The sequence below is a fragment of the Parasteatoda tepidariorum genome, chromosome 10 (assembly GCF_043381705.1).
Source record: "Parasteatoda tepidariorum isolate YZ-2023 chromosome 10, CAS_Ptep_4.0, whole genome shotgun sequence".
Classification (NCBI taxonomy): Eukaryota; Metazoa; Arthropoda; class Arachnida; order Araneae; family Theridiidae; genus Parasteatoda; species Parasteatoda tepidariorum.
Genome location: NC_092213.1, coordinates 10,679,110 through 10,706,229, shown reverse-complemented (window position 1 = coordinate 10,706,229; position 27,120 = coordinate 10,679,110). Strand labels below are relative to the sequence as shown.

The following is a 27,120-nucleotide window of genomic DNA, read 5'->3' as shown; positions in this document are numbered from 1 at the left end:
TTTTTGGTGCTTTTTTGATTTCAGAGGATTTCTTGTATTCTATAGAAGTACTCTTTCTTGCAATTCTCGCATATTATCTGAGAGTTCTGAGTTATTTTATTCAATTTATCAAAGTTTTCAGAAAACAGACTAACATTATCCACCATCAGAAGGAGCTAGTGATAAATATGAGAAACAGAAATAACTTAGTGTTGCAACTCGAGAAGAAGACTATCACAGATACACTGACACGTGACCTATGACCTCAGGGTCAGCTGATCGTTTGTAAACAAAATGGCGTGTTAAATTCGAGCTAAATTTAACCGCTTAAATTAGAATGTTAATTAACTTGAAGTTAATTAAATACAATGCCGTATCGCATGTTAAAATATAATTATTTCACGTCTACATCTTTTACTTATCTTAGATTTAAAATTTGTTTACGTACGTTATTGTAACCGTGATATATTTTTGTTTTGTGTACATAGCAAATTCGATGCATAATCAATTTTTTTATGTTCTACATGTGTCTGTCTTTGTGTTAAGTAAAAAATATAAAGTGAAGGAATCGGAATATTTGTAAAAAATATAAAATGTATCTCTTAAGGTAATTGATACATGACGGACTTGGCTTACACGAAATAGAATGGAAAGAACAATTGCTAACGTTACTATGTATTTACGTTCGAGCTGTTAATGTTACAAATTACGATCGTTATAACCTTACTACGTCACTTGCAGGTATCCCTTTCAAGATAAATCTAGGATTGATCTTCATTACTTTTTTTGTTATTTATAAATATTAACATCAGTTTCAAACTTTATCATCATATGCATGTTTTACTACAATTATATGTTATCTAAAACTTTATGAAAAAAATATTGCTTCCAATAGAAATTCATGTATTTGTACAGCATTCTTTTACTTTTTATTTTAAGGGCATTTTTAAGTACCATTTTAAGCCGGTCTCTAGAATGAGCCTATATTAATTCGTTATTAATAAATTGATGTTTGAGGTGCACTTTCACAGAAAAATCGGTTCAACGTCAAACTGTACTGACTATACTTTGAACAGATTTATGGTTCAAATTTGCTGTATCCTTAATGAAATGTTGTATTGAAATATGTTTCTGTTCAAGTTTAACCATACTTTTGAGTAATCAATTAATAGAAGCATGATTATATGGTTCCACTGAGTATCATATTGAGGTTTCAGCAAATTACTATTCAAGTTAAAACATACTATTGGGTAATCAATTTTAAGAAGTACGATTATATGGTTCAACTTAGTTCCTATTAAGGTTTCAGCAAATTACTATTCAAGTACTATTAAACCATAACGTTTCAGCAAATTTGAATGTTAATACGATGCATCTTGCTCCAAAATTTCTAAGAGTGTGTGTCTCAAAATAAGGTGTTAAAATATAAACAAACGCGCGTTTTTCGTAACTAGGATTTTATTTGGGCAATAACATCTTGCCTACATATTATTGATTTAACTTAGACTTTGTCTTTCTTTAGTGACATGTTCTGTTGTTTACAAAACACGCGTTTTACAAAACCAGTATTGTATCTGGGAAATAATATCTTGTCTACATATTACAGATTGAACTAGATTTCTTTCTTTAGTGACATGTTGTGTTGTTTACAAAACCAGTACTCTATCTGGGAAATAATATCTTGCGTACATATTACTGATTGAACTAAATTTCGTTCTTTCGTGACATGTGCTGTTTACAAAACGCGTGTTTGACAAAACTTGTATTCTGTCTGGGAAATAATATCTTGCCTACATATTACTGATTGAACTAAATTTCTTTCTTTAGGGACATGTGTTGTTTACAAAACGCGTGTTTTACAAAACTAGTATTCTATCTGGGAAATAATATCTTGCTTACATATTCCAGATTGAACTAAATTTCTTTCTTTAATGACATGTTGTGTTGTTTACAAAACCAAGATTTTATCTGGGAAATAATATCTTGTCTACATATTACTGATTGAACTAGATTTCTTTCTTTAGTGACATGTTGTGTTGTTTAAAAAAAACAATATTTTATCTGGGGAATAATATCTATAACTAAATTTGTTTAGTGACATGTTGTGTTGTTTGTAAAACGGGTGTTATACAAAAGCAGTATTCTGTCTGGGAAATAATATCTTGCCTACATATTAATGATTGAACTAAATTTCTTTCTTTGAAAGAGCGTGTTTTTTACAAAACCAGTATTCTATCTGGGAAATAATATCTCGCCTACATATTACAGATTGAACTAAATTTCTTTCTTTGAAAACGCGTGTTTTACAACGTATCTATCTAAACGCTTGTATTCTATCTGGAAAATAATATCTTGCCGACTTGAACCTTGACTAAATTTCATTACTCAGTGACTTGCGTTCTTAAATAAATCGGCGAATGAAAAGTCTTGTGATTCTTTTGTCATCTTGAACCTCTATCCAATCGTTTAGGCTGAAAAATGGATAGAAATTAAATTACGTTCTCTTTTGTCTTGAAGCAATTTGTCTCCATTATTTTCAAATCTACTAATCCTATTATCCAAAAATAGAACTGTATAATTGTGGTAATCGGTTCGAGTATCTGAAAAACGAATTCATTGTTTTATTTTTTCTTTCAAAAACTGCGTTTTTATCTACTAAATCACACTTTCCTATTTTACCCTTGAAATTAGGAAATGGCATTTAAGATAAAAGGGGAAAAAATGGTTGCTGGTTAAATTTGAAAACTAATTTTTGTCACAAACATTTAAAGAAAAGTCCCCATCTGTATTTGTTTAATTTTTATAACAAAGCAATTAGGAATAGCCCTCTTCTTGCTTTCTTTTCCAACCCCTTCGTAATCATTTTTGTTGCTTGTCACTAAACTGATTTTTGATAATCTGAGTTGAAATTTTTCAATTAAAAAACCAGTAATTTTCATGATATGAACTTTACCTGAAAATATTTATTGTTTTATTTACGCTTATCAGCCAACCGGCTAGCGTTGGGATCAGGAAACTGGCCTCGCATCATAATGGTTCTGGGCTCGAATCCCGGACAAGACATGTATGTTTTTTCCTTCTCTGTACTACTTGTCCTTACTGTGGGAGCAACGTTGGACCACCTAAAGAGTGGTCAACAAATCTGCCCTTCAGATGCCTATGTGACGAAAGGTCATTCCCCAGATGGTCATTGGAAAAAAAATTACAATTATCAACTTATTTTTAAAACTAAGGATTCTTTAAGAATTAATTTTGTTGTTATCGCTTTGTTCATTTTTCGCTTTTTTTATTTTTATAAATACTAGAAGGTTCCGTACCCTATTCGCTCCTCTTACTTGGCATGAAAATAATTGCTCGCTACTCCTCACATGGCGAGTCAACAAAAAAGTAGCCACTTAAATTAAATAAGCAACCAATCGCTTTTATCAATTTTTTCTGGAAGATTGTTTAATGATACAAGTATATAAAAGTAGAAATACTCTATAAGATAGAATTTTCATTAAAATGTCGATTGTCTCCGTTCAAAATTTTGATCCTTCTGAATACATCAATTTGTGGTAAAAAAATTAGGCAGCAGAGTTCTCTGACGATTCAAATATTTCAAAGTTGTATTGTATACTTTAAATGTATTTTGCCTACCCAAATATTTTTTAATAAAGTTTCCTAAAGTAAATATGTGTAACTAAAATTTGTCATATATTTATAACATTTCTATTATTGAACTAACTTATTATAGTTGTAAATTGGAGTAATAATTGCAAATTATCTGAGTTTTTTTTTTAAATTTAATTCAAGCAAGCAAAAAAAAAAAAAAAAAAAAAAAAAAAAANAAAAAGGTGACAAAAAGTGGCTATCAAATGAAAAAGACCAATCGATACTGATCACCGTCTCATTAGGTTTGAGGAAAAAGTAACTACTAAGTTATTAGAGTCTACCGGCCACTTGATACTAATTAAAATTTTACATTTTTAGGTCAACCATCATAATTGTTTCTTCCTAAAATAAAAAGACTTTATAATATTCTTCTTATTTCACCTTTTGTTGTTCATATTTTCTACAACATTTATGTAATTCATAATCAAACTATGAAGACAAACTCATCTTCCGTGGCAATTAGGAAGTTAAGCAGCCTTTTATTTAATGCAGTTAATAGTTGCTACAACGTTTATGTAATTTTGAGTCAAACAATAATGGCGCGCAATACGACAAACTCCTCTTCTGTGGCAATTGGGAAGTTAAGCAGCATCTCTTCCTTACAGGTAAGGACAAATCATATAAATATCCCATCTTTTTCCAACGGGACTCAAAACCTCGATTTAATTACCACTGATAATAGTTTTTGCCACTAGTGTGAATTTAAGCAAATTAAATGTTTTCCTTTAGGGTTCCACAAATTTCTGTCGTAATTTTTTTGTGAAGTATGGATGTGCTATTTGCTGTTCTCACAAACAGAATGCGTAATCTTGGTTTTGCTATTAATGTATAATTTTTTCTTTTCTAAAATATTGTCGACACAGTTGAGTCAGTCAACAAATTAGTTGTGACAAAAGTTGAAAAATAGTTTGTTTTTTTTTAAATCATAACTCTTTTCGAATGTCAATATATTCAATTGTTGATTTGTAAACACATTTACATTTAAAAAAAATATTTTCTTGCCTAAAATGTGGGTTTTACCATTTTTTGAAACACTAAGAGTCTCTTCTCACCAACCTCTGTAATTGCTTCTTAGTCATCTTTCTTTCTTTTTTCTTTTCTTTTCTTTTCTTAAGCACTATTTTCCGCAAAAACACTGAACATTTCGTTTTCAAAATTTGCCGTTATTGCAGCTTTATGTAATATAAATACAATGCGCAAAATAAAAAATAAACCATTCTGGATAACGTTGGATCTAATAATTAGATCTTCACGTTCTAGGACTCAATGTTAAAAGTATGAGTGGGTGACCTTAACCGTGCTATATAATTAGTACACACGATATTTAACTTTACGAAATCATACTTTCTCTGAATAAATATACATTTTTTCGACAGATTCGTATTTCTGACACCTTAAATATGGAGGGTAACCGCAATCTGGGAAATATGGCTCTAATAGTTTAGTCAGGAGAGGGGTTCAATGTTTGGACTCCTTAATATTAATTTTATTTTTTGCGTATTTTGCTATATCTCTAACTTATTAAGCAAATCGAAAATTTTTTACGCATTTTTATAAAATTCGTTTGTCTACAAACAAAAATGCAAAAAAATATTTGAAATATTTATTATTTTTTTCAATTTAATTTAGTTATGACTGAAAAAAAATTTAATTGTAAGGTACAAAACTTTTTGCATTATTTCAAAATTTGTAATTTTACATGGCCAAATAAAAAATCGGTCGAATAGTTTCTGAGAAATCAAATTTTAAAAAAGGGGATTCTAGCCAATGATCCGTCTACTAACTGAGGATAATTTACGTCAGCACTGTGGTCATTGCCAGTCAAGTACGGAATTCGAAACGACTAGCCATTGCTGGGATTCGAACCTGGTTCACCTCGTCGGAAGTTGAATACTTCATCCCCTGAGCCAACACGATTCTCATCCAGTAACATTTAACCTCTCTCTCCTAGTTACTTTTAATTGACATGTACTCGAGCGTGAGATTATTAATTAGGGACGTAAAACTCTTGCACGGTTAAAAATACATTTTCTTCAACAATGGATAAGCAGTCAATATTTACAGCAGAAAAAATAATCCTGAAAATGCGCTTAAATGTACAATAATTTCCGAATAAATCGGAATTTTGAAAAAAAATTCGAGTTAAGTTCAGAAATAAGAAAGACTTTTTCAGCAAGTCAAATTTTAACTCCTCAGTTGCATTTCAGTGGGCTACAAATCGATCAAACATGGGAGTTTTTCCCTACAAGTTTAACAGTTAATTACCAAGTTTAACAGTTAATTAATAATGTAAATTTTTCTTTATTTCATTGTACTCTCTATACTCTTTTACAGCCCATAATTTTCGTACTTTTAACCTTTTACATAACATAATTCCATATTTTTAAATATGATGGTGTTTGTATAAGGCGAGTTTGAATTTTTTTTAAAAATTCAGAATCAAAATTCTTTCGGTACGAACAATGAAATTTTCGTGATCATTGGTACTAATTTGGAATTTTTCCATTTGCGTAATTGAGATAGTCACTGCCACATAAAAAGAATTCCTTTTCAGAATTAAATTTAAAAAAAATTAATGGCGATATTTACAACTAGCAAAATAACTGCTATAAATTCGAATTTCTTATGGTTATGAGATGGTGGTGAAATTTTTCAAAATTCTGAATCAAAAATGATATTTCTTTGTTACCTCTGGTACTTCTTTGGGTTCAATTTGCGTAAATGAAATGACCGCAGTCATATGCAAAAAAGTATAATAATATTTAAAATATTATACAGTAATAAATATATTTCAATACTATTTTTAAAAAATTTTTTGATGGAAATAATTGTTCAAAAAACATGTTTAACAATTATAAATTCGTAATTTTAGTGGTTAGCGAATTTTTTTTAAAATTCAGAACCAAAATTCTTAACATAAGAAACTGGCTGTTTCCCGTGTACTGGTTTATAATTGGCAGCAGTATTAAACTATTTTTTCTTTTAATGATGTTTATATTTAAAAAAAATATAATATAGATATATTTATATCCGACAAAAATGTTTAGTTATTATTAGTTCGAGTCATAGTGGCTCAGAGGATAGAGCGCTCGAATGAGATGAAGCGTGTTCGGATTCCAACGATGACTGGTCGAAACGAATTCCGCACACGGCTCGCACCGACCACAGTGTTGACGTAAAATAGGCTCAGTGGTAGACGAGTCATGGGTTAAAGTCCCCTTGCCGCCAGGCTAACCGTGGAAGGTTTACGTGGTTTTCCTCTCCATGTAATGCAAATGCTGATAAGTTCCACCAGAATTTCCTCCTCGAAGGCAAATTTCTCCCATTACTTGATCCAGGAGTTCCCTTGTCTTCTGGATTGGGTTCAAGATTACAAGGATACGGAATTAAACATTAATAATTTTAAACCCAAAAATTGGGTCTGCTGTTCAACGATTGAAATTATTAATAGTTCGTTTTTGTTTGTGGTTTCATGAGTTTAGACATATGAAAATCGGAAAAATATAACAGAACTTGTTATTAATTGTAGTTTAATATGCGTGATTGAAAAAATGTACATTTTTTATTATTTTTTTTTCCAAGTCGAGTCTTATTTTCGTGTGTCGCATGTTGGCTTTAATTGGCAGGAAGGCAATCAAGGACGCTTTAGTTGGATGTCAAAGAGTTAATATGCGAATTATGCAATCTTTATTTTTGTTCTTTTTCCTGTCTTATTCTATTCCCCTAGACCCCGCGTGACTCATTATTTCCCATCACGAAATTTCTTTATTTCTTCCTTTCTCATTAAATGACTCTTTTGAATGGAATTTTTTATTATAACATGACAATTAGTTCGTCCCCTCATCATGATTTTGTAACATTTGCAAAGGACGAATGCTAAAACTTGTGTCTCCAAGGTGATAGTGAAAATAAATCATTGTTTGATAGTTCCTTTATACAAGTGGTAGAGTTGGATTTACATATTTTGCGACACGGAATGTATTATTTTTCAGAGACTATTATGAATGTATGAATATATATACATATTGTATGAAAAAAAATATAACGTTGCAGGAGAAATTTTAACAACGCTTTATTTCAGTGACTCTTACGAATGTAGGAAAATACATGCGATGTATAAAAAATTTAAAAAAAATAACAGTTTAAAAAAAATTGTTATGATATTTTTTCAGAGACTGTTACGAATGTATAAAAATTTATATGATACATAAAAATTTCAAAAATGACAGTTTAAAAAATTTCCAACTACATTTTTTGGGAGACTATTACAAATGTAGGAAAATATGTGCCATGCAGAAAAATTTTTAAAAAAAATTCTATTTCTAACAATATTTGTTTTCAGAGACAATTACGAATGTATGAAAACACATATGATGTATAAAAAATTTTAAAAAAGTAACAGTTAAAAAAAATTGTAACAGTATTTTTTTCTGAGACTATTACGAATGTAAAAACATATATGATGCATACAAAAATTTAAAAAAAAAATAAACGTTTATGGAGATTTCTAATATTTTTTTTCAGATACTATTACGAGTGTATGAAAATATAAATGATATATAAAAAATATTTACAAAAATAACGGTTTAAAAAAATAGTATGAATATTTCTTCAACCAAAAATTTAAGAACTGAGAAAAAATACGGATTTAAATTATATCTGAAATCCTTTATTTTTTTCCCCAAGAGTCTTTCATACATTTTATTTTTACACAATATTTATATCAGTTTTTAATGGTGGTAAATGAAATGTTCTTAGACTTATATTAAAATATCTTGCTTTTGCAATATGGGGAGAATCGAACAATAATACGGTTCAACTTGATCCCACTAACGGTACAACTAGACCCTAAAGGTTTCAGCAAATTTGTAAAATAATAGATTTCAAATTGACATCATATGAAGGTTTCAGTGAATTTAAACAATAATACGATTTAACTTGACTCTATATTGATATTTCAGCAGAGTTGAACAACAATACGTTTCACCTTGGCCCCATTAAACTTGTAGCAAAGTTGAAGATGAATAAAAATCAAATTGACACCATATGAAAGTTTCAGAAAAGTTGAACACTACTACTGTTCAACTTGGCATGATATTAAGGTTTCAGCAAGTTTTAACTATAATACGGTTCAATTATGCAAGGTTAAAGGTTTTAAAAAAATTGAATTAAAATGAGGTTCAATTTGGTAATTTATGAAGGTTTCTGCAAAATTGTATATAATATGGTTCAATATAGTTCAAAATTTATTACACTGTATAGTAGGTACGTACCTTAAAATTCGGTGTTAAAAATATCGAAAAGCAATTTTATTTTTAAACCAATATTCTATTTGGGCGATATATTATTGCCTGTAATATAGGCAATAATATATTGCCTATATTATATGCAATATATCAATAATATATTATTGATTGAACCTTGACTAAATTTATTTCTTTAGCGATAACTGTTGTGTCGTTAATAGGCGAAAGAAAAGTTTTGTAATTCTTTTGTCATTTTGAGCAGCTATCAAACCGTTTAGGATGAAAAATGGACTGAAATTAAATTATTTTCCCTTTTGTCTGGAAGCAATTTGCCTCCATTATTTTCAAATTTGCTCATCTTATTATCCAAAAATGGAATTTTGTAATTTTCATAATCTGTTCGAATATCTAAAAAACGAATTCATTTTTTTGTTTTGACATTATAAAACGATATTTTTATCTACTAAATTAGATTTTCATTCTTTACCCTTGAAATTAGGAAATTGCATTAAAGATTAAAAAGGAAAAAATGATTGCTGGTTGAATTCGAAAATAATTTTTGTCTCAAATGTTTGAATAAAAAAACCCATTAAAAATGGTGCATTTTAAAATTCCAAATTGGAAGGTAAAATTAAAAGTTATTAATCTATTAATCTAGGTTAACTTTTTATTCATATTCTCTATGAAATATATAAATTTTTGACTAACAATTCACTGGATAATAAATTTAAGGCTGTTTCTTTATGAGCATAATCATATTCTTTATCCGCATTTTTTAAGAAAAATATTAAATTACGNAATCACACTATTCTAAATTTCAGTTGTTGAGAAAAGTAACTTGTAAGTTTTGTTTTAAGGTCTTTCCCACCAGAGGGCTAAAACCATGTGTTGTAAAACAATATGAAATAATACTGAAAGCCGGATGTAAAGCATCGTCTTCGATGAAGATAATTTTGTGAGAATGTTTTTGATAATTCGGTGAGAATTCACCCGATTAGCCACATGATGCTCACTACGGGCTCTTACGCGCCGAAGCCTATCAATTAAAGCGTATTAGCATTTTAAATAATATAGATTAGCCATATGATGCTCACTACGTGCTCTTGCGCTCCCAAGCCTATCATTAAAAATGAAAACTGTTGCCAACGCGAGAAAAGAAATATCATCGGTTTTATTGATACATACGTACGTATTAGCGTTTTATATAATATAGATAGATTACAAATATATAATAAATTGTAAAATATATAATAAATTGTAAAATATTACTCTTAATTGTAAATTTAAGGATGTTTATTTACAAGTATATTAATCTTTATTCACATTTTCTACAAAAATGCATGAATGTCATAATTAATGTGCAATACTTAAGGTAATTTGCACACTAATAGATGTTATTCTCAATAAATTTGTACTAGGAAATTAATCTCTTATCGATGTTGCATTCAGTATAATATTAAGTTTAATTGTACGGTGCGTATGAAAAGGACTACCCTGAATAACTTTTGATTTAATCATCGGATCTTCTTGTTTTAGGACTCAATCTTAATGGTTCCAGAGGATGACTTCAAATATGCTGATTAATTAGTGCAGACAATATCTTAAATTACAAAATCCTATACATTTAGACAATATCTTAAGTTAAAAATCAAACACAAAAAAGTACTTTCTCTGAATAAACATACCTTTTTTTTCCGACCTATTTGGGTTTTTGACCAACGAAATATAAAGGGTAGCCGCAATCTGGGAAACATGGCCCCAATAGTTTAGTCAGGAGAGCTGTCCAAAGTTTGGACCACTTAATGTTAATTTTACTTTTCGCGCATTTAGCCATATCTCGAGAGCTTTTTAAGTGCATTAAAAAATTTTCTGCAAATTTTAAGATTCGTTTATTCAAAGATAATTACATGCAAAAAACAACTTTTAGTAAATGCTTATTGTTTTTTGTTATTTTTTTTAATTAATAATAGTCGACGTATATTATATTTAATAATAGACGACAAAATTTTGATTTCTAAGGTATACAATATCTTACGTCATTTTAGTAAGCGAAATCGGTCGAATAGTTCCTGAGAAATCGAATTTTAAGTACAGTTCGAGAATTCGAAGTTCGAAAAATCGAATTTCGAATTGCAAAAGTTATTTAGGGTGGTCCGTTTTTTTTCCCTGCTCTTGCGCTCTGTACATTACATAATTGTATTTCATTCAGATAAATAAACTTCACAACAACCAGAATGATTATATATATGCGAATTTAATGATTCATATATTTTCTTTAATTTCTATTTTAAACTTAAATAAGATTTCAAAACAAGTTTCGTTCAACGGCAGATCCAATATTGAGTTTACGACTTCTAAGATGCAACTCCGTAGCCTTGTAATTTTGAAGATGATCCAGAAGACAGGGGAACTCCTGGATTAAGTATTGGGCGAAGTTTGCCTTTGTGTAGGAAGTTTGAGGGAACTAAGCCGCATTTGCGTTACATGAAGTGAAAAACCACTAGAAGCTCCCACGATTAGCCTGGCGACAAGGGGATTCTAACCCATAAAACGTCTACCACTGATGATATTTTACGTCAGCACTGTGGTCGGTGCGAGCCGGGTGCGGAATTAGTATCGACCAGCCTTCGCTGGGATTTGAACCCGGCTCACCTCATTGTAAGGCGAATGATCCATCATAATCTTATATTAGACCAAACATTATTAGCAAATTTAAATACGTTAACATTTTTATCGCCTGTTTTTATCCATAACTAGGCAATTAATTCATGGCTCGAACGATTTAATATATTCAGTGCTTGAATCCACTTACCCTGAAATTGCATATTTTCGGGTATAATTCATAAAGTATTAAAATATCGAAGTATCGTGGTTTTTCACCCGGTTCGTATTGACGAGTTGAGTGATGAATCGTTGTTTTGAATCATCATCTTAAACCTGATTCAGTTAAATTAAGTCCGAATCACTTGATACTCAATAGAATCCTTATTTTTCTTCTATTGCAACAGGTTTCAGTTCCAATATTTCCAGGATTCTTCAATTTAAAATAAAAAGTACTTTTATTTTGAATTCGCACAACACAGCGTCAAATTAAAGAATTTTTCAAAATTGTAGAATTTTTATCAGAAACCAAACAGGAAGTTAAATTTGAGTTATAAAAATATTGATTATTATTTTTTTAAGTCAATAGAATAATATAAATGTTTACGAATTGATGAATTTGTTAATGTCATTTTTTTTACAGAATCGACGACTGGGATTAAGTAATTAATAATTTGTAAGCGTCATTTTCTTCCAGATTCGATGACTGGAATTACGTAATTAGTAATTTGTTAATGTCATTTTTTTACAGATTCAATGACTGGAATTAAGTAATTAGTAATTTGCTAATGTCATTTTTTTTTACTGATTCGACGACTGAAATTAAGTAATTAGTAATTTGTTAATGTCATTTTTTTACAGATTCAATGACTGGAATTAAGTAATTAGTAATTTGCTAATGTCATTTTTTTTTACTGATTCGACGACTGAAATTAAGTAATTAGTAATTTGTTAATGTCATTTTTTACAAATTCGACGANAAATATAAATATAAAATATAAATATAAAATATTACTAAACATTACTAAATGATACATTAGTAAATATTTATTGTTTTATGTTATTTTATTTAATTAATAATAGTCGACGTATATTATATTTAATAATAGACCACAAAAGTTTGAATTCTAAGGTATACAATATCTTACGTCATTTTAAAAAAGTTTAACGTTACATGGAAAAATACAAAATGTAAGCGAAATTGGTGTATTATTTCCTGAGAAATCGAATTTTAATTACAGTTCGAGAATCCGAAGTTCGAAAATTCGAAGTTCGAGAAATCGAATTTCGAATTACAAAAGTTATTTTGGGTGGTCAGTTTCTTTTTCCTGCTTTTGCACTCTGTACATTACATAATTGTATTTCATTCAGACAAATGAACTTCACAACAACCAAAATGATTATTTATACGCGAATTTAATAGTTGATATATTTTCTTTAATTTCTATTTCAAACTTAAATAAGATTTCAAAACAAGTTTCGTTCAACCGCTGATCCAATTATGAGTTTACGACTTTTAACATGCAATTATGTAGCCTTGTAATTTTGAAGATGATCCAGAAGACAAGGGAACTCCAGGATTAAATATTGGGCAAAGTTTGCCTTTGTGTAGGAAGTTTGCGGGAACTAAACCGCATTTGCGTTACATGAAGTGGAAAGTCACTAGAAGCTCCCAAGACCTGACGACATGGAAATTCTAACCATAAAACGTCTACAACTGAGGATATTTTACGTCAGCACTGTGGCTGGTGCGAGCCGGGTGCGGAATTCATATATACCATCCTTCGCTGGGATTTGAAGGCGAATGATATATCATAATCTTATATTAGACCAAACATTATTAGCAAATTTGAATAAGTTAACATTTTTTATTGCCTGTTTTTAATCCATAACTAGGCAATTATTTCATGGCTGGATAACGAAATTGCATATTCTCGGGTATAATTCATAATATATTAAATTATCGAAGTATCGTGGGTTTTTACCCGGTTCGTATGGACGAGTTGAGTGATGAGTCGTTGTTTTGAATCATCATCTTAAACTTGATGCAGTTAAATCAAATCCGAATCACTTGATTCTCAATAGAATCCTTGTTTTTCCTTTATTGCAGCAGGTTTAAGTTCTAATATTTCCAGGATTCTTCAATTTAAAATAAAAAGTATTTTTATTTTGAATTCGCACAACGCAGCATAAAATTAAAGAATTTTTCAAAATTGTAGAATTTTAATTACAAACCAAACAGGAAGTTAAATTCGTGTTATAAAAATATTGATAATTATTTTTTTAAATCAATAGAGTAATATTAATGCTTACGAATTGATGAATTTGTTAATGTCATTTTTTTACAGATTCAACGACTGGGATTAAGTAATTAATAATTTGCTAGCGTCATTTTTTTCCAGATTCGATGACTGAAATTACGTAATTAGTAATTTGTTAATGTCATATTTTTACAAATTCAATGACTGGAATTAAGTAATTAGTAATTTGCTAATGTCATTTTTAGCAAATTTGACGACTGGGATTAAGTAATTAATAATTTGTTAGCGTCATTTTTTTCCAGATTCGATGACTGTAATTAAGTAGTTAGTAATTTGCTAATGTCATTTTTTTACATATTCAATGACTGGAATTAAGTAATTAGTAATTTATTAATGTCATTTTTTACAAATTCGACTACTGAAGTACTTCAAACCTCTTCGAAACATTGAAATTTAAGTGAACGGATTCAATTGATTTGAATCATTTCAGTGATTCATTTTTTTTCCATCTTTACTACAAAGTTGAAAGAAATTTGTAATTAAGGAGTTTGGGACACATAAGAATAAGCAGAGAGTCACGTGTCTAGATATCTTAGGAGATCATTTTGGGTGGAAACACCAACTTTTCCATTTTAACTATATGGTTCTGTATTTTAGATTTGGATATTCTGGATACTTGAAAGTACCTATTCGGAAATAAAGCTAAGAAAGTTTGCTATAAAAATGCCACATATTTAAAAATTGTGTTTTATTACAGTATTGCCCCGAGTCCCTCAATTCTTTTTTAAACATTAGTCTCAGAAGTATAATTTAATAGCGAATTTGTTGATTACAATATTTATCATTTATAAAAATAAATATTCGTAATTTTTGAATGAATTTGCTGAAGTTATTTAATTTACCCTGCCGTTTCAAAACAATAAAATTAACTAAAAGAAATCTAATTTACTCTGTAGAGAAAATTTTTCATAAATCTAATTGTTAAAAGATAGTAAGAATAAAACAGTAAATAAATAACTATTTTCATTAAATCCAGTGCAATATTTTTATTATTTGCATATAAATCATAAAAAGTTGTTTTTAATGTCTCTTTTTATCATATCTCTATTCCAAGGAATGTGATAATCTTCCAGCAAAATTAAACAGATAACAAAAGTGAGGAAAAGCGAAATTTCAGAAAAGCGTAGGAGCCGATTATCATATCAACCGATGGTCGTCTTATAAATCTATGTTGTCTCGATTCGACAGGTGTTTTTGTTCTCGCGTATTAATTTCGAGATTTCAGTTCTTCTACATCGTGCTCTATTTTTACACCTAATTTAATTCTGAAAGAAGTGAAAATATAGGTACTGACCGAAACAAATAGAATTAAAATTAATAACTATTCCTTGAGAAAGTTTGAAAGAAAAAGTTATTTGAGGGTCCGGATCTTTAAAAGGGGTTCAAGTTAACTTACTTAATTATTTAGAAAGCAACTATTTATTTTTTATTTTCCCATAAATATAATTTTAATATAAAGTTGTTTTTCTTCTCGCGTATTAATAACGAGATTTTAGTACTTCTACATCGTGCTCTATTTTTTTCCACTCAATTTAATTCTGAGAAAGAAATTAAAGTTAAAATATAAGCTACTGAACAAAATAAACAGAATTAAAATTATAATTATTTCTTGAGAAAGTGTGAAAGAAAAAGTTATTTGACGGTCCGGATCATTTAGAGAGCTATAAGTTAACATACTTAATTATTCAAAAGCAGCTATTTATTTTTTATTTTTTCATAAATATAATTTTAATATAAAAATGTTTTTGTTCTCAAGTATTCATTTCAAGATTTCAGTTCTACTACATAGTATTCTATTTTTTTCACCTAATTTAATTCTGAAACAAAATTTAAAGTGAAAATATAGTTATTGATAAAAGCGATAGTTACTGATAAAAATGAATAAAATTAAAACTACAATTATTTCTTGAGAAAGTTTGAAAGAAAATTTTGCTTGAGGTTCCAGATCATTAAAATATAAGTTAACACACTTAATTATTTAAAAAGCAGCTATTTATTTTTTATTTTTCCCATAAATATAATGTTAATTTAATGCTGTTTTTATTCTCGCGGATTAAATCCGAGATTTTAGTTCTACACCGTGCTCTATTTTTTCACCCAATTTAATTCTGAAAGAAAAAATAAAGTGAAAATATAGTTACTGGTAAAATAAATAAAATTATAATTACTTATTGAGAAAGTGTGAAAGAAAAAACTATTTGAGGGTCCGGATCGTTAAAAGGGATATAAGTTTACATACTTAATCATTCAAAAAGAAAAAAGAAATTCCATGAAAATAATTTTAATTTTTGCATGAATATGATTATTTTTTACTCCTGCATTCTCATGTAAAATTTTAAAATACGGAAAGGGTGATTATTTAAAATTTTTGTTTTGAAGTAATAATTTTTGATTCAGTTCTGAAATAAGAATTACTTTCTATTTTTTTTTACAAAAATAATTTTCCTTATTTCAAGAAAAATAATTTTTTTCATACATAATTATTTAATAAGCAACTATTCATTAACCATCAATTATTATTAATAAGGAAATTATCCTGTTAAAGTGAAATTTAGTTTAATAATCAATTAATATAAACAATAATTTATTGAATAATTGTTATTTTTATTTTATCGTCAATTTTGAAACATTTTCGTAAAAGAAAAGTAGATTACCCTTATAAGTAGATTACCGTAATCTCAAGACCCCCACGTAATACGGGATAAGCCGATAATCCCTCTTCGTCATCAATGCCTGAAATAGAACAATTTTTCATTACCACCTCTAATGAGAACGCCTCAAACTTTGATAAATCAAATTTTTAATTGTTCGAAATTGATTATTTTACATTTTGGGACAAATTTTTATAATTCAATAAAAATAATTTGAATTTATTTTAATATAATTATAATATGTCATGTAAACAGAAGCATGTATTTTTGTTTTACTGTTCTAAAGATAAGAAAAAAAAGAAAGAAAAGGGAAAAAATACCTTGTTTTGCCGTTTATATTAAATTCCTCCTGTATTTTTTATTCCTGTATTTTTGAGATTCTCTTAAGTTTTAGTATCAAAAATTATAATCTAAAATTTTTTTTATGTCAGATTAAAGTTGCAGACATTACATTTGCTTAGAAATTTATAAAATCCTTTCTTTTTAATAATCGTTAATAATTTTATGTCGACTCTTTCATATCTTCAGGCAGTGAAAATTTATGTTAAAAAACTAAATCCCTGATTCGCGTTTACGAAAATAAATTCCTTCTTTTTCAAAAGTAAATCCCTAAAAGCTTTTCTTCCACGGAATAAAATCTCTATTCCTTATTTTATTATTCCATTAAATCGGGGGGAAAAAAGCAACAACACATGCTGATGCATAACTAAGATTTAAGGTAGTAAAGGATGATAAATATTTTAAGGAATTCCGGAGTGAGGAATGAAATTTTATGGTTTTTTGTTCTTTATTTCATATTTTCGAATATTAAATTTTGAATAAAATATGTAGTATTTGTATTTTCTTCATTTAAGCGTTAAGTTTTAGCTGTTACTTTTTATAAGAATTTCGAAACACATTTTTATGTGCCGAGATTCACGAATATGAAATGCACAATTATGTAAAACAAATTGCACGCATTATGTTTTGTGCACGCAGTTTGTTCCGATGCAAATTATATTTATTTTTCAAACTATACATGTTTACATTGTAGGCAAATGTAAATATGTATAATTTAAAAAATAAATAAATTTCTTCTCCAAATCGCAGTCTTTAACACACACATATTTAGAATCCTTTTCAAAAATGATGTCAAACATTAAAGCTGACAAATTATGATGTGAGGAAAAAGCAAAAAATGTCTTTAAAATATGACACATCAGAGAAGCCGACTGTAAAAGTAACATCAAAACCTGTTTGATTTTCTGACGAAATTTGGTGCGAATCTCTAATAATCAACTTTCAACTTATGTTTGATTTAGCTGGTAATCAAACAGGTTTTGAGGTTTTTAATTACATCTTCGTCAATAGTGATTCCTTAGATTTTGACAGCGTTTTTATTTCTTCTTTGCTTGTATATTTGAAGCGTATATATTATAATAATGCCATTTTTGTTTAAGTTTTCTGAAAATGTATAGCGCAGAGAATACGGAACACCCTGTATTAAAAAAAAGCATGTAAATATGTAGTTTAATAACAGATTATTTTTTTAGCTAAATACATATTGCATTTTTTCGCTAAATACATATAATTTTTTGTAAGGTACGAATCAATCAACAACATACCAATTTGAAAATACAATAATTAAAAAAAAATTGTTCGGAACTAAATCAATATGGAATATTTTTGCAGACGCTTAGTTAAAATTTTAATTATCTCCTTATATTGAAAATGTTTAAAAAGTTCAGATAATTTTAAGACTTTATTAAGTATTATATTTCTCATTTAAAAAAATTTAAATGACTAATAATTAATTTTTTACGAAGTAAACTCGTTTTATAATAGTGTCAAAAAATATTTTGATTTGCTCAATACATTCTATAAAATCTGATGAAAGAAAACATCGTTAAAATTATAATTTGCGGATCGTTATGAATTGATTAGGTACTTAGAAATTTATTAAATGTGCTGATGTTTGTGAAAATTGCACGTTTAAAAATTTCTACTAATTAAAAATATCTTACCTGAAAAATTAATGCAAATTTTTTTTACATGTAGAAAAATAGACAATAAAATTTAACAAAAAAATTATGTACAGTGAGCAAAAAAATAAAGAAACATTCTAAATAACGCTTAGTTCCAAATGATCGGATTTTCACATACTAAGACTCAACCTAAGTGGTTTAAGGGACTATCCTTAATTATACTATTTAATTGAATGGAATCGATCGAATAGTTTCTGAGTTATCAAATTTTTAAGAAGTCTTATATTTAAAACTGGTTTTCACAAGAACTGTTAGATCGATGTCATTGAAATTTTGTTATTCCATTTAAATTACAATCTTTAAAATGGTGTAAAATTTTTTGTGCACCTTACAATTTAAAATTTCTTAGGCTGTTATGAAATAAAATAATCCTAAATAATTATTACAAATTATATTTAGCACGAAATTTTGTTGGGATAATTATTAATTGTCTGCAAAAATTTTTCGTTTCACTTAAAAGTTCTCGAGATATAGAGAAATGCACTGAAAATAAAATTAACATAAAGGGGTTCACTTTCGTCCTCTCTCCTGATCGAACCATTGACATCGCATTTCCCAGATTGCTGCTCCCCATGTTTGAAGGCCAAGGTTTCGAATTCGTCATAAAAAGTATGTTTATTCAAAGAAAGAGTACGTTTTTTAGTCTGATATCGTAACTTAATATATCGTCTGCACTTACTAACTAGCATATTTAAAGTTAGGCCCTCAAACCATAAAGGTTGAATCTTAGTATGTGAAAATCCAATTATTAGGATCAAAAGTTATTCAGAAGGTTAATTTTTTTTCCGTCACTGTATTCATGTAAAGAATGTAATTCTAAATTTAAAGCCAATTTGTGAAGATTTCTTAAAAATATGACCACCGCATGAGTGAGAAAAAGTTGCTTCCGGCGCACATGACATGGATTCAATGAGTGGTTTGCTAAAGTATAAAATTCGAGTTCTTGGAATTTTTCCTGGTCATAAACCATCAGGTATCTGATATCATTTAAATCTAATTACGATTCTTAAAAAAAAAGAAAATACAAAATCCTAGTGGGATCTTTCTTTTTAACATTGTCTTTCGAAGCTCTTTCTCCAAAGTAAATAAAAAAGCCCTCATTTTAATTGCCTTGCTTGAAGCAAAGCTATAATTTTAAACTATTTGTACCATTATCTGGTCTTAAGAACGGGCAAAAAGCTTAAATATTTTAAAAGTTATTTAACTTTTTTGGGAATCGCTAATTTGGCGACATTTTTTCACTTTCATGAAAGTCATCAAAATCACTGCCTTATTCTCCGGTTTTTGCAATTTTTTTTTAGTCTAATGCAGCAATGGATTAAGTTTTGAAATAATAAAAAATTCGTCAACAAACACTTTTCATTTTTGCAAAACTCTGACTTTTCTCTATATTGACGTTTTCTTTATTTCGACATTTTCAAAATAAGCATAACTGTAGATAGTCTTAACTTGACCTAACATTCATAAGTAATAACTATTTCAAACTCGCAGCAGTTAAGAAAATAGCATATTATTCGCAAAAAAAGTGTAATTTCGTATGAAGATGGAGCTTTTGAAAAAACAGTCTTAAGCTGTAGCTTAATGTAACTAAAACCTGCATAATTAATGAAACTCTAAATTTTTGTGAGCTGTTGTCCAGACAGAGCACTTAAAACGGTTAACAACAAACTTCAATTATCTTCTCTCAACACTTCCATTCATCGTTTCAATAAACAGAGAGTTAAAAACTTCAAAAACAAATCGTTCTATTATTCTTTTTTTCTATCCACAGAAGCGGGGGTTGTTGAAGAGAAGTAGGGCCCTGACGATGGACATAGGAGAGCGCATCATTCAGTACAGAACAACTCTGAAGAGCCTGCCAGAGTTCGAAAGTGGATGTATCGTAGAAGAGGACGATAATGAACAAGCCTTCCCCAGTCTCCCTGATAGGCTGCTGAAAGCTATTGGTCTTTATAGAAGTCACGTGGACAAGTGAGGCAATATTTTAACATTTCTCTGTTTAAATGTTTGACTAAATCCATATTAAATTTACTGTGGTGTTAGAGTTAATTAATGATTTAGTGCTGTAATGTCCATCTTGAAAATTTCTAGAAGGTAAAAACTTTCATTTGTTTTTCTAAATTTAATCTCATTTTACATCATAATCTCGTCTAATTTTAATCTTGTTTAATTTCTTTTAATAATAAGTGGTTAATTAAACATTAAATTGCACTTAGCTATCATTGGACGAGGTTACCACCCTTGAAGGAAGTTTGAAACCAAACTATGCAAAGTGAGCAAAATAAAAAACGGACTACACTGAATAATTTTTGATTTAATGATTGAATCTTCACGTTTTAGGACTCTATCTTAAAAGTTTGAGGGGGTGACTTCAAATATGCTAAATAATTACTCCAGACCATATTTCAAGTTACGAAATTGGACACAAAAACGTACTTTCTCTGAAAAAAAGCCCTTATTTGGACGGATTCGGATTTCTGTCCCCTTAATTATTGAGGTTGTCTTAATTATTGTCTGGGTAATATGGTCCAAACAGTGGTCCGAAGTTTTGAAGAGTGGTCCGAAGTTTTGATAGCCTAATGTTAATTTTACTTTTCAAGTATTTCGCCATATCTCGAGAAAATTTTAAGCGTATTAAAAAAAATTTCACACAATTATAATACTCGTTTATCCAAAAATAATTCCATGCAAAATATAATTTTCAATAAATATTTATTATTTTTTTTATTATTATTTTACTTTATAACATTCGAAACATTTTTAAATTGTTAGGTATAAAATTTTCTACATCATTTCAAAAATTGCAATTTCAAATGGCAAAATACAAAATTTAAGCATAATCGGTTGTCTGAGAAATCGAATTTTGAAAAAGTCGTATTTTTAGAAATTCAGAAATCCGAATCTGTCGAAAGGAAGGTACGTTTATTTAGAGAAAGTACGTTTTCGTGTCTTATTTCGTAACTTCAAACATCATCTGCACTAATTAAAAATATTTGAGGTCACCATGAAGAGTCTTGAACCATGAAGATTGATTCCTAGAGTATGAAGTTCTGATCATTAGATCAAAAGTTATTTAGGATGGTCCGTTTATTTTTTTGCGCACTGTACATTCAGATAGGTGGGTACTAGCTTCTATGGGATATAAAAGTGGCGATTACATTATGCCGTTGGTTTTGAAGATGTGTTCATTATATTCATTGCATTAGACTTCTTTATCTTCAGGCCAGTGACAATACTTTACATGACAACATGTTAACTTTCGTTACTTGTAAGGAAAATAAAAGTAAAATGTGCATACTTTTACCTGTACTTCGTTACACCTTAAGTTTAGTATTTTAACTTGCTTTTTCGTTATTTTTTGTACAAATATTTGTAACGAAAATGTCAAAAGAAATCGTTACTTTCTTCTGAAAATGTTTCAAAATTTTCCTCAAAATCCCCTAATAAACACATAACTAAGCTTTCTGTTAAAACGAAAGACAAAAACTTGCATTGATTTTTCTTCGAAGAAACACCTTTTTTTTTGTTACTATAATTACTGGACAAGTAAAGAAAATCGTGGATTATTAGATTTGGGGCAGCAACAAATTTTCACCTTGTTATAATTTCATTACATTCCACTGTTCTTTAATCTATGCATAAACTTCAGAGTTCAAAACTGTTAGATAATAATCGATCGATAAATCTAATTCTTTTGAGTGTTTCACTTGTTGTTATTTGGCGTTGGCACTGGTTTGGCTTGTATTGTTATTTCGAGAGGTGGGGCACGTTTATCTTAGAAAATTGCCTTTTGTTTGTTTATTTTTTACTATGCAAGAAACCCTAGAGGAGAAAGGTGTAGTTAATTCTCTGAAAGCCCTCGATTTTTCGCTGATTAAAAATAGAACTCTTATTTTGGAACTAGTTTTAAATCTGATTTGGGTTTTTACTTTCGACGCATGCTTGTTTGATAAATATCAAATTAAGCTCAATATCTAAAACAAAATAATTATGAGACTAGACAGCAATTTAATGATGTAACTAAATTGCAATATAAGTATGACTCGATAGCAATATAATGATATGACTAGAGCACAATATAATGACGTATCGAAATTGCTATATTATAAGCATAACTCGAATGCAATATAATGATATGATTGGATTATAATATAATGATATTAGATTGCACCCTGGTTTAGTCTAGTCGTGGTTATAATATGCAGGCATCTTATCATATGTATAATATTGCAATAAGATTGAATTACAATATCATAAATACAATTAGATTGCAATATTATAAGATTTTGGTATTAAAAAATCGTTAATTGTGCCTTTTAAATCGCCTTAAAAAGAGATTAGAAGAGTACATTAGCCAAGTTGAAATTGGCGAACTAGTAAAGGCCTGGTTTCTAAGGACAGGACGCCGTCAGCTGGAAATCAGCGCTAACCTCTGATTGGTCCATTTGTGATTTTGATAGTATTCGTCATCGAGTTCAAGATGAGCGTTCGATGACGTACGCTATCAAACTCACAAATGGACCAATCAGAGGTTAGCGCTGATTTCCAGCTGACAGCGTCCTGTCCTTAGAAACCAGGCCTTTAGTCTCACTCGCGTCTGCTTACGACAGTCTACTTTTAATTTTAATAGTAAATTTTATCGAATGATTGATGGCTTAGCTACGGGCAATCCTCTCAGCCCCTTCTTAAGAGACCTGTATATGCAGTATCTTGAAGTAAAATTCTTTGAATTACAATTTATTTACCTTTTATTTACGATTGTTACACATTGGTGGACAATGCAAACATTGGTCGTGTTCTCAATATTATGAATAAAACAGATTCTTGCATATAATTCACGTTTGAATAAAAAAATAATAAGTGTTTACCTATCTTACTCTTAATTGTGGTAAATTTCTCTCAAATGTTTATCGGAAATCATTAATAGTTTCATTCAAACCTTTCATCTCATCTCCCTAACAAAAAGATAGCTGCCTTACGCGTACTTGTTAACTGTGCTTATAAAATATGTTCAAATCCCAGATAGCAAAATAAGGTTTATTTTCACTCAGTAAAAGCATTTTAATGTAAACCTAAAAAGGTTTGTAGTATGGTTTACGAGTAAACCTTCTAATCTGAAAATGAGATCTATGACAATCTGCTCTATTCTACGCACATTACCCTAATCCAAAACATTGGGAAACAACCTTCTATACAAAAACATTACATCAAGGTTGACTTAGGGTTTTCAAGCGCGAAAAATTCCTTTAATGAAGCTAGTCTCAAGGAGAAAATAATCTTAGATCTAGGTAATTATAAGGTTTCTTTTCGCAAAATCTTGTATGCTCAGCTAAAATCCACCTTGTTATGAAAGTTTAATGGACAATTCAATTTGATCCTATCGCTAATGTGACGTCATCATGGACCAAAGTGACAAAACTTTTTAAAAAAAGATTTAAAAAATAATTTTTAATCCTTTTAGGATGAAAGGTTTGAAATCGCAATATTTTTACTTCATTGAAAAAAGGTTTTTAGTACTAACATTTTCGTAACAATAAAAAGAAATTTCCGACAAAAGGTTGACGTAAGGTTTACATGCTTTTCTGGGTATAGTTATCTCCTTATTGGAGAACTCCTTTACCATAAAATTACAGATATTAACCACTGTTTTCCCTCGAATACTATTGATTCCATTTTATAGAAAATTTATCTAGCAATCCACCAAACTCTCGAATTCGAACTTTATCAATTTGATTGTTTTACCTTATTATCCGGAAATCAGCTCCCAGATCACTGTGGTGTTGAATAAACGTGAATTTAAAGTCGTTTTCTAGCTTGTAAATAAAGTGAATTTCACTAGCCTTATAAGCCTCAATGCTAATATCAGGAGTATCTATCGAATTTCGTGCCAATGTGATCTTGAGTATATTGGACAAAGCAAACGTACCTTTAAACTTCGGTTTAAAGAACATGAAATATATGTCCAAAATCAAGACATTAACAGATCTTCTATTACTCTACACAAGTTTGAATTTTCTCCTACTAAAATCATTCAACTCTACTCTACTGTTCATCTACCGAGCTTGATTTCTGGAATTCATTCCGTATTTTGAAAAATTAATAAATTAGTAAATGATCTTTCTAGCATTCCAGTGTTTCAGCATTGGAAAGTCTATTCTAATTTAATCTTTCGCAGGCAGGGGCTCACGCCAAATCTCCTAACACCTTATTTCTTTTCTTCTTTTTTTTTTAATTATCTTGTTCGAACTTGTTCCTCATTCCCTCTTAATTCTTTTTGCACGCGTTCGTTACCTTACTTCTCTACCATCATTTGGTATTTAGAAGATGAGGAAGGATCTTCTTGTTTAAACATAGAACAGAAAGTACAGTATGCGTCTATTTCTGTATTTTTATTTTTACTTTTTTTATCTTTTGATACTAGTTTGACCATTTATTATCATAACTTTGGCTGAATATTTTAAATATAATCATCTATCTATCTATCAAAACAATCTATCTATCATTATATTTATAATATTATAAATATAATGATAGATAAATTGTAGTAAAATGATATGATTGCAATGTCATAAGTATGGCTGGATTGCAATGTTATAAATATGACCAGACTGCAATACTGTTGATATAACTTGATAGTAATATAATGATATGGCTAGATTGCAATATTATAAATGTGACTATATTGCATTGTCATAAATGTTACTAAATAGCAATATTATATGACTACATTAATGCTAAAAGCATAACTTGACAGTAATAAAATGATATATAGATTGTAGTACAATGATAAGGTTAGATTGCAATGTCATAAGTATGGCTAGATTGCAATGTCATAAATATGACTAGATTGTAATACTATAAATATGACTAGATTGCATTACTATTAATATAACTTGATAGTAATATAATGAATATGATTAGATAGCAATACTATAAATATAATTAATTGTAATTCAGTAATAGCATAATTCTGCAGTATAATGATATGACTAGAATACAGTGTAACAATATGACTCGAATGCATTACAATAATATTAATTGTAATACAAAAATATAATTTTCGAAAATGTTTCGATTAAACAAAGCAGAAAAAATAAATTAGAATTAAAAACCTTCTAATGTGTAGTTAAAGAAGCTCCTAATTACATCAAGATGATTGACATTTTAAATGCTATTTCGTGTTAATACTAACAATAACTTTAATAAAGTTATTCTGATGACGAAACTATCCTCAACATCAATGACATGAAAAGATCACTTATTTAAACTCCATTCATTCTTATTCAGTGTAAAAAACACTGAATTTTTTTTCCTTCCCCACCCTTCCTCTGGCTACCTGCCAGACATGGATTGATTTGACAAGTCTTAAGTCAAGGCCTTTATTCAAAGAGATAAAAAGGTGAAAAATAAAAAAAAGGTGCCACTTATGGAAGGAAATTTGTGTAAAAGGATTAATAAAAATGGCGATAAAACTTGACAATAAAATGACAGAGAGTGCCATAAAAGTAGGCAATTTCACACTTAAAACAGCAAAAGATGAATAGTTTTTTTAGCGTATGAAACAGAGAAAGAATATCTACGAATTGTTTCAATTGAGGAAAGCCATTTACACTTGCCAATTCTTTTATCAGACAAAACAGAATAACAATCCTTATCACTCCTTATGTGGTTTTACAACAGAATAAATCAAACAGTAGATATAATAGCAGCAAGACACGAGTAATGGAATCACATTATAGATTCAAGAGATGGATTTATGACATAGCAACCATTTAGTTTTACTTATTTTGTTATGATACATTAAAGATATGACCGACAGATGATTATTTTAACCCTTTGCTGACAGATATCATCATACTTATGCGCAGATCTAAAATGTCAACTGACAACCATGTGATATTTCTTTTATAAGACCATAATTACATAAACGTATTTTATTTCTCGTAAGTCTATCAGTCAATACCGCCTCGAGAGACGGTGCCATTGAAATTAAGTACTTGAATAACATGGTAGGTCAAATACTTTGCCTAAAGATGGCTTTTTTTCATATAAAAAATATTATGCAACCTCGTGCATATCAATCCCATGAGATATGTAATCATTTTTTCTAATTTTTGAATAAAATGTTAGGGCAACTATATTATGCCCGGACAGAGAAACTTTTCTTTTTAGTCATAATTAGAACTGTTATGTTGGGTTGGTGCTGTTATAAAAATAAAAAAACTAATGATAATAAAAATTTAAGAGAGATAATGGCCGAACAAATGTTTGAAAATGAAATCTATATGTTTTTTTTAAAAAAAATTAATGATGGCTCATGATGTTACGTTATTCGCGATCGCAACGAACTATAGGGGGCGTTGTTGTATGAGACTAATACCTGCGATTTCTAACAGTCATTCAGTTACTCTAGAGACGTCGTTAATGCAGCAAGTAGCATTGCAACGTTCCTTCTTTATTGTGGCTAATTAAATTTAAAAAAGAAAAATGCTTGATATTCTTTCTTATGCAAACGAAAACAAAATGGTATCTCTTTTTATTAGAGAAGGAATATCCAAAACACATCGGAAAAATATTTGTACATTAACAGAAAAAAATATGTATATTCTTATAAGAGTTAAAACCTAATGCCCGAGAAATAGTA

General features: G+C 29.1%; 1 protein-coding gene across 9 annotated transcripts in view; it reads left to right on the top strand.

Annotated features, from left to right (window-relative positions):
- LOC107454143 (inositol 1,4,5-triphosphate receptor associated 2) overlaps nt 1-27,120 on the top strand; it is a 137,166-nt gene that overhangs the window by 19,024 nt on the left and 91,022 nt on the right. For 8 of the 9 annotated variants that reach the window (XR_011637879.1, XM_043049824.2, XM_043049821.2 and 5 more), the window contains one exon: nt 20,248-20,447. Coding sequence is in view for 8 of the 9 variants with exons in the window: in XM_043049824.2 (XP_042905758.1) it covers nt 20,248-20,447 (200 nt within the window). In the remaining variant the exon portion in view is untranslated. Of the gene's footprint in view, nt 1-20,247; nt 20,448-20,494; nt 20,571-27,120 lie in introns of those variants that run through there. The other variant, XM_043049826.2, reaches the window with a different exon arrangement.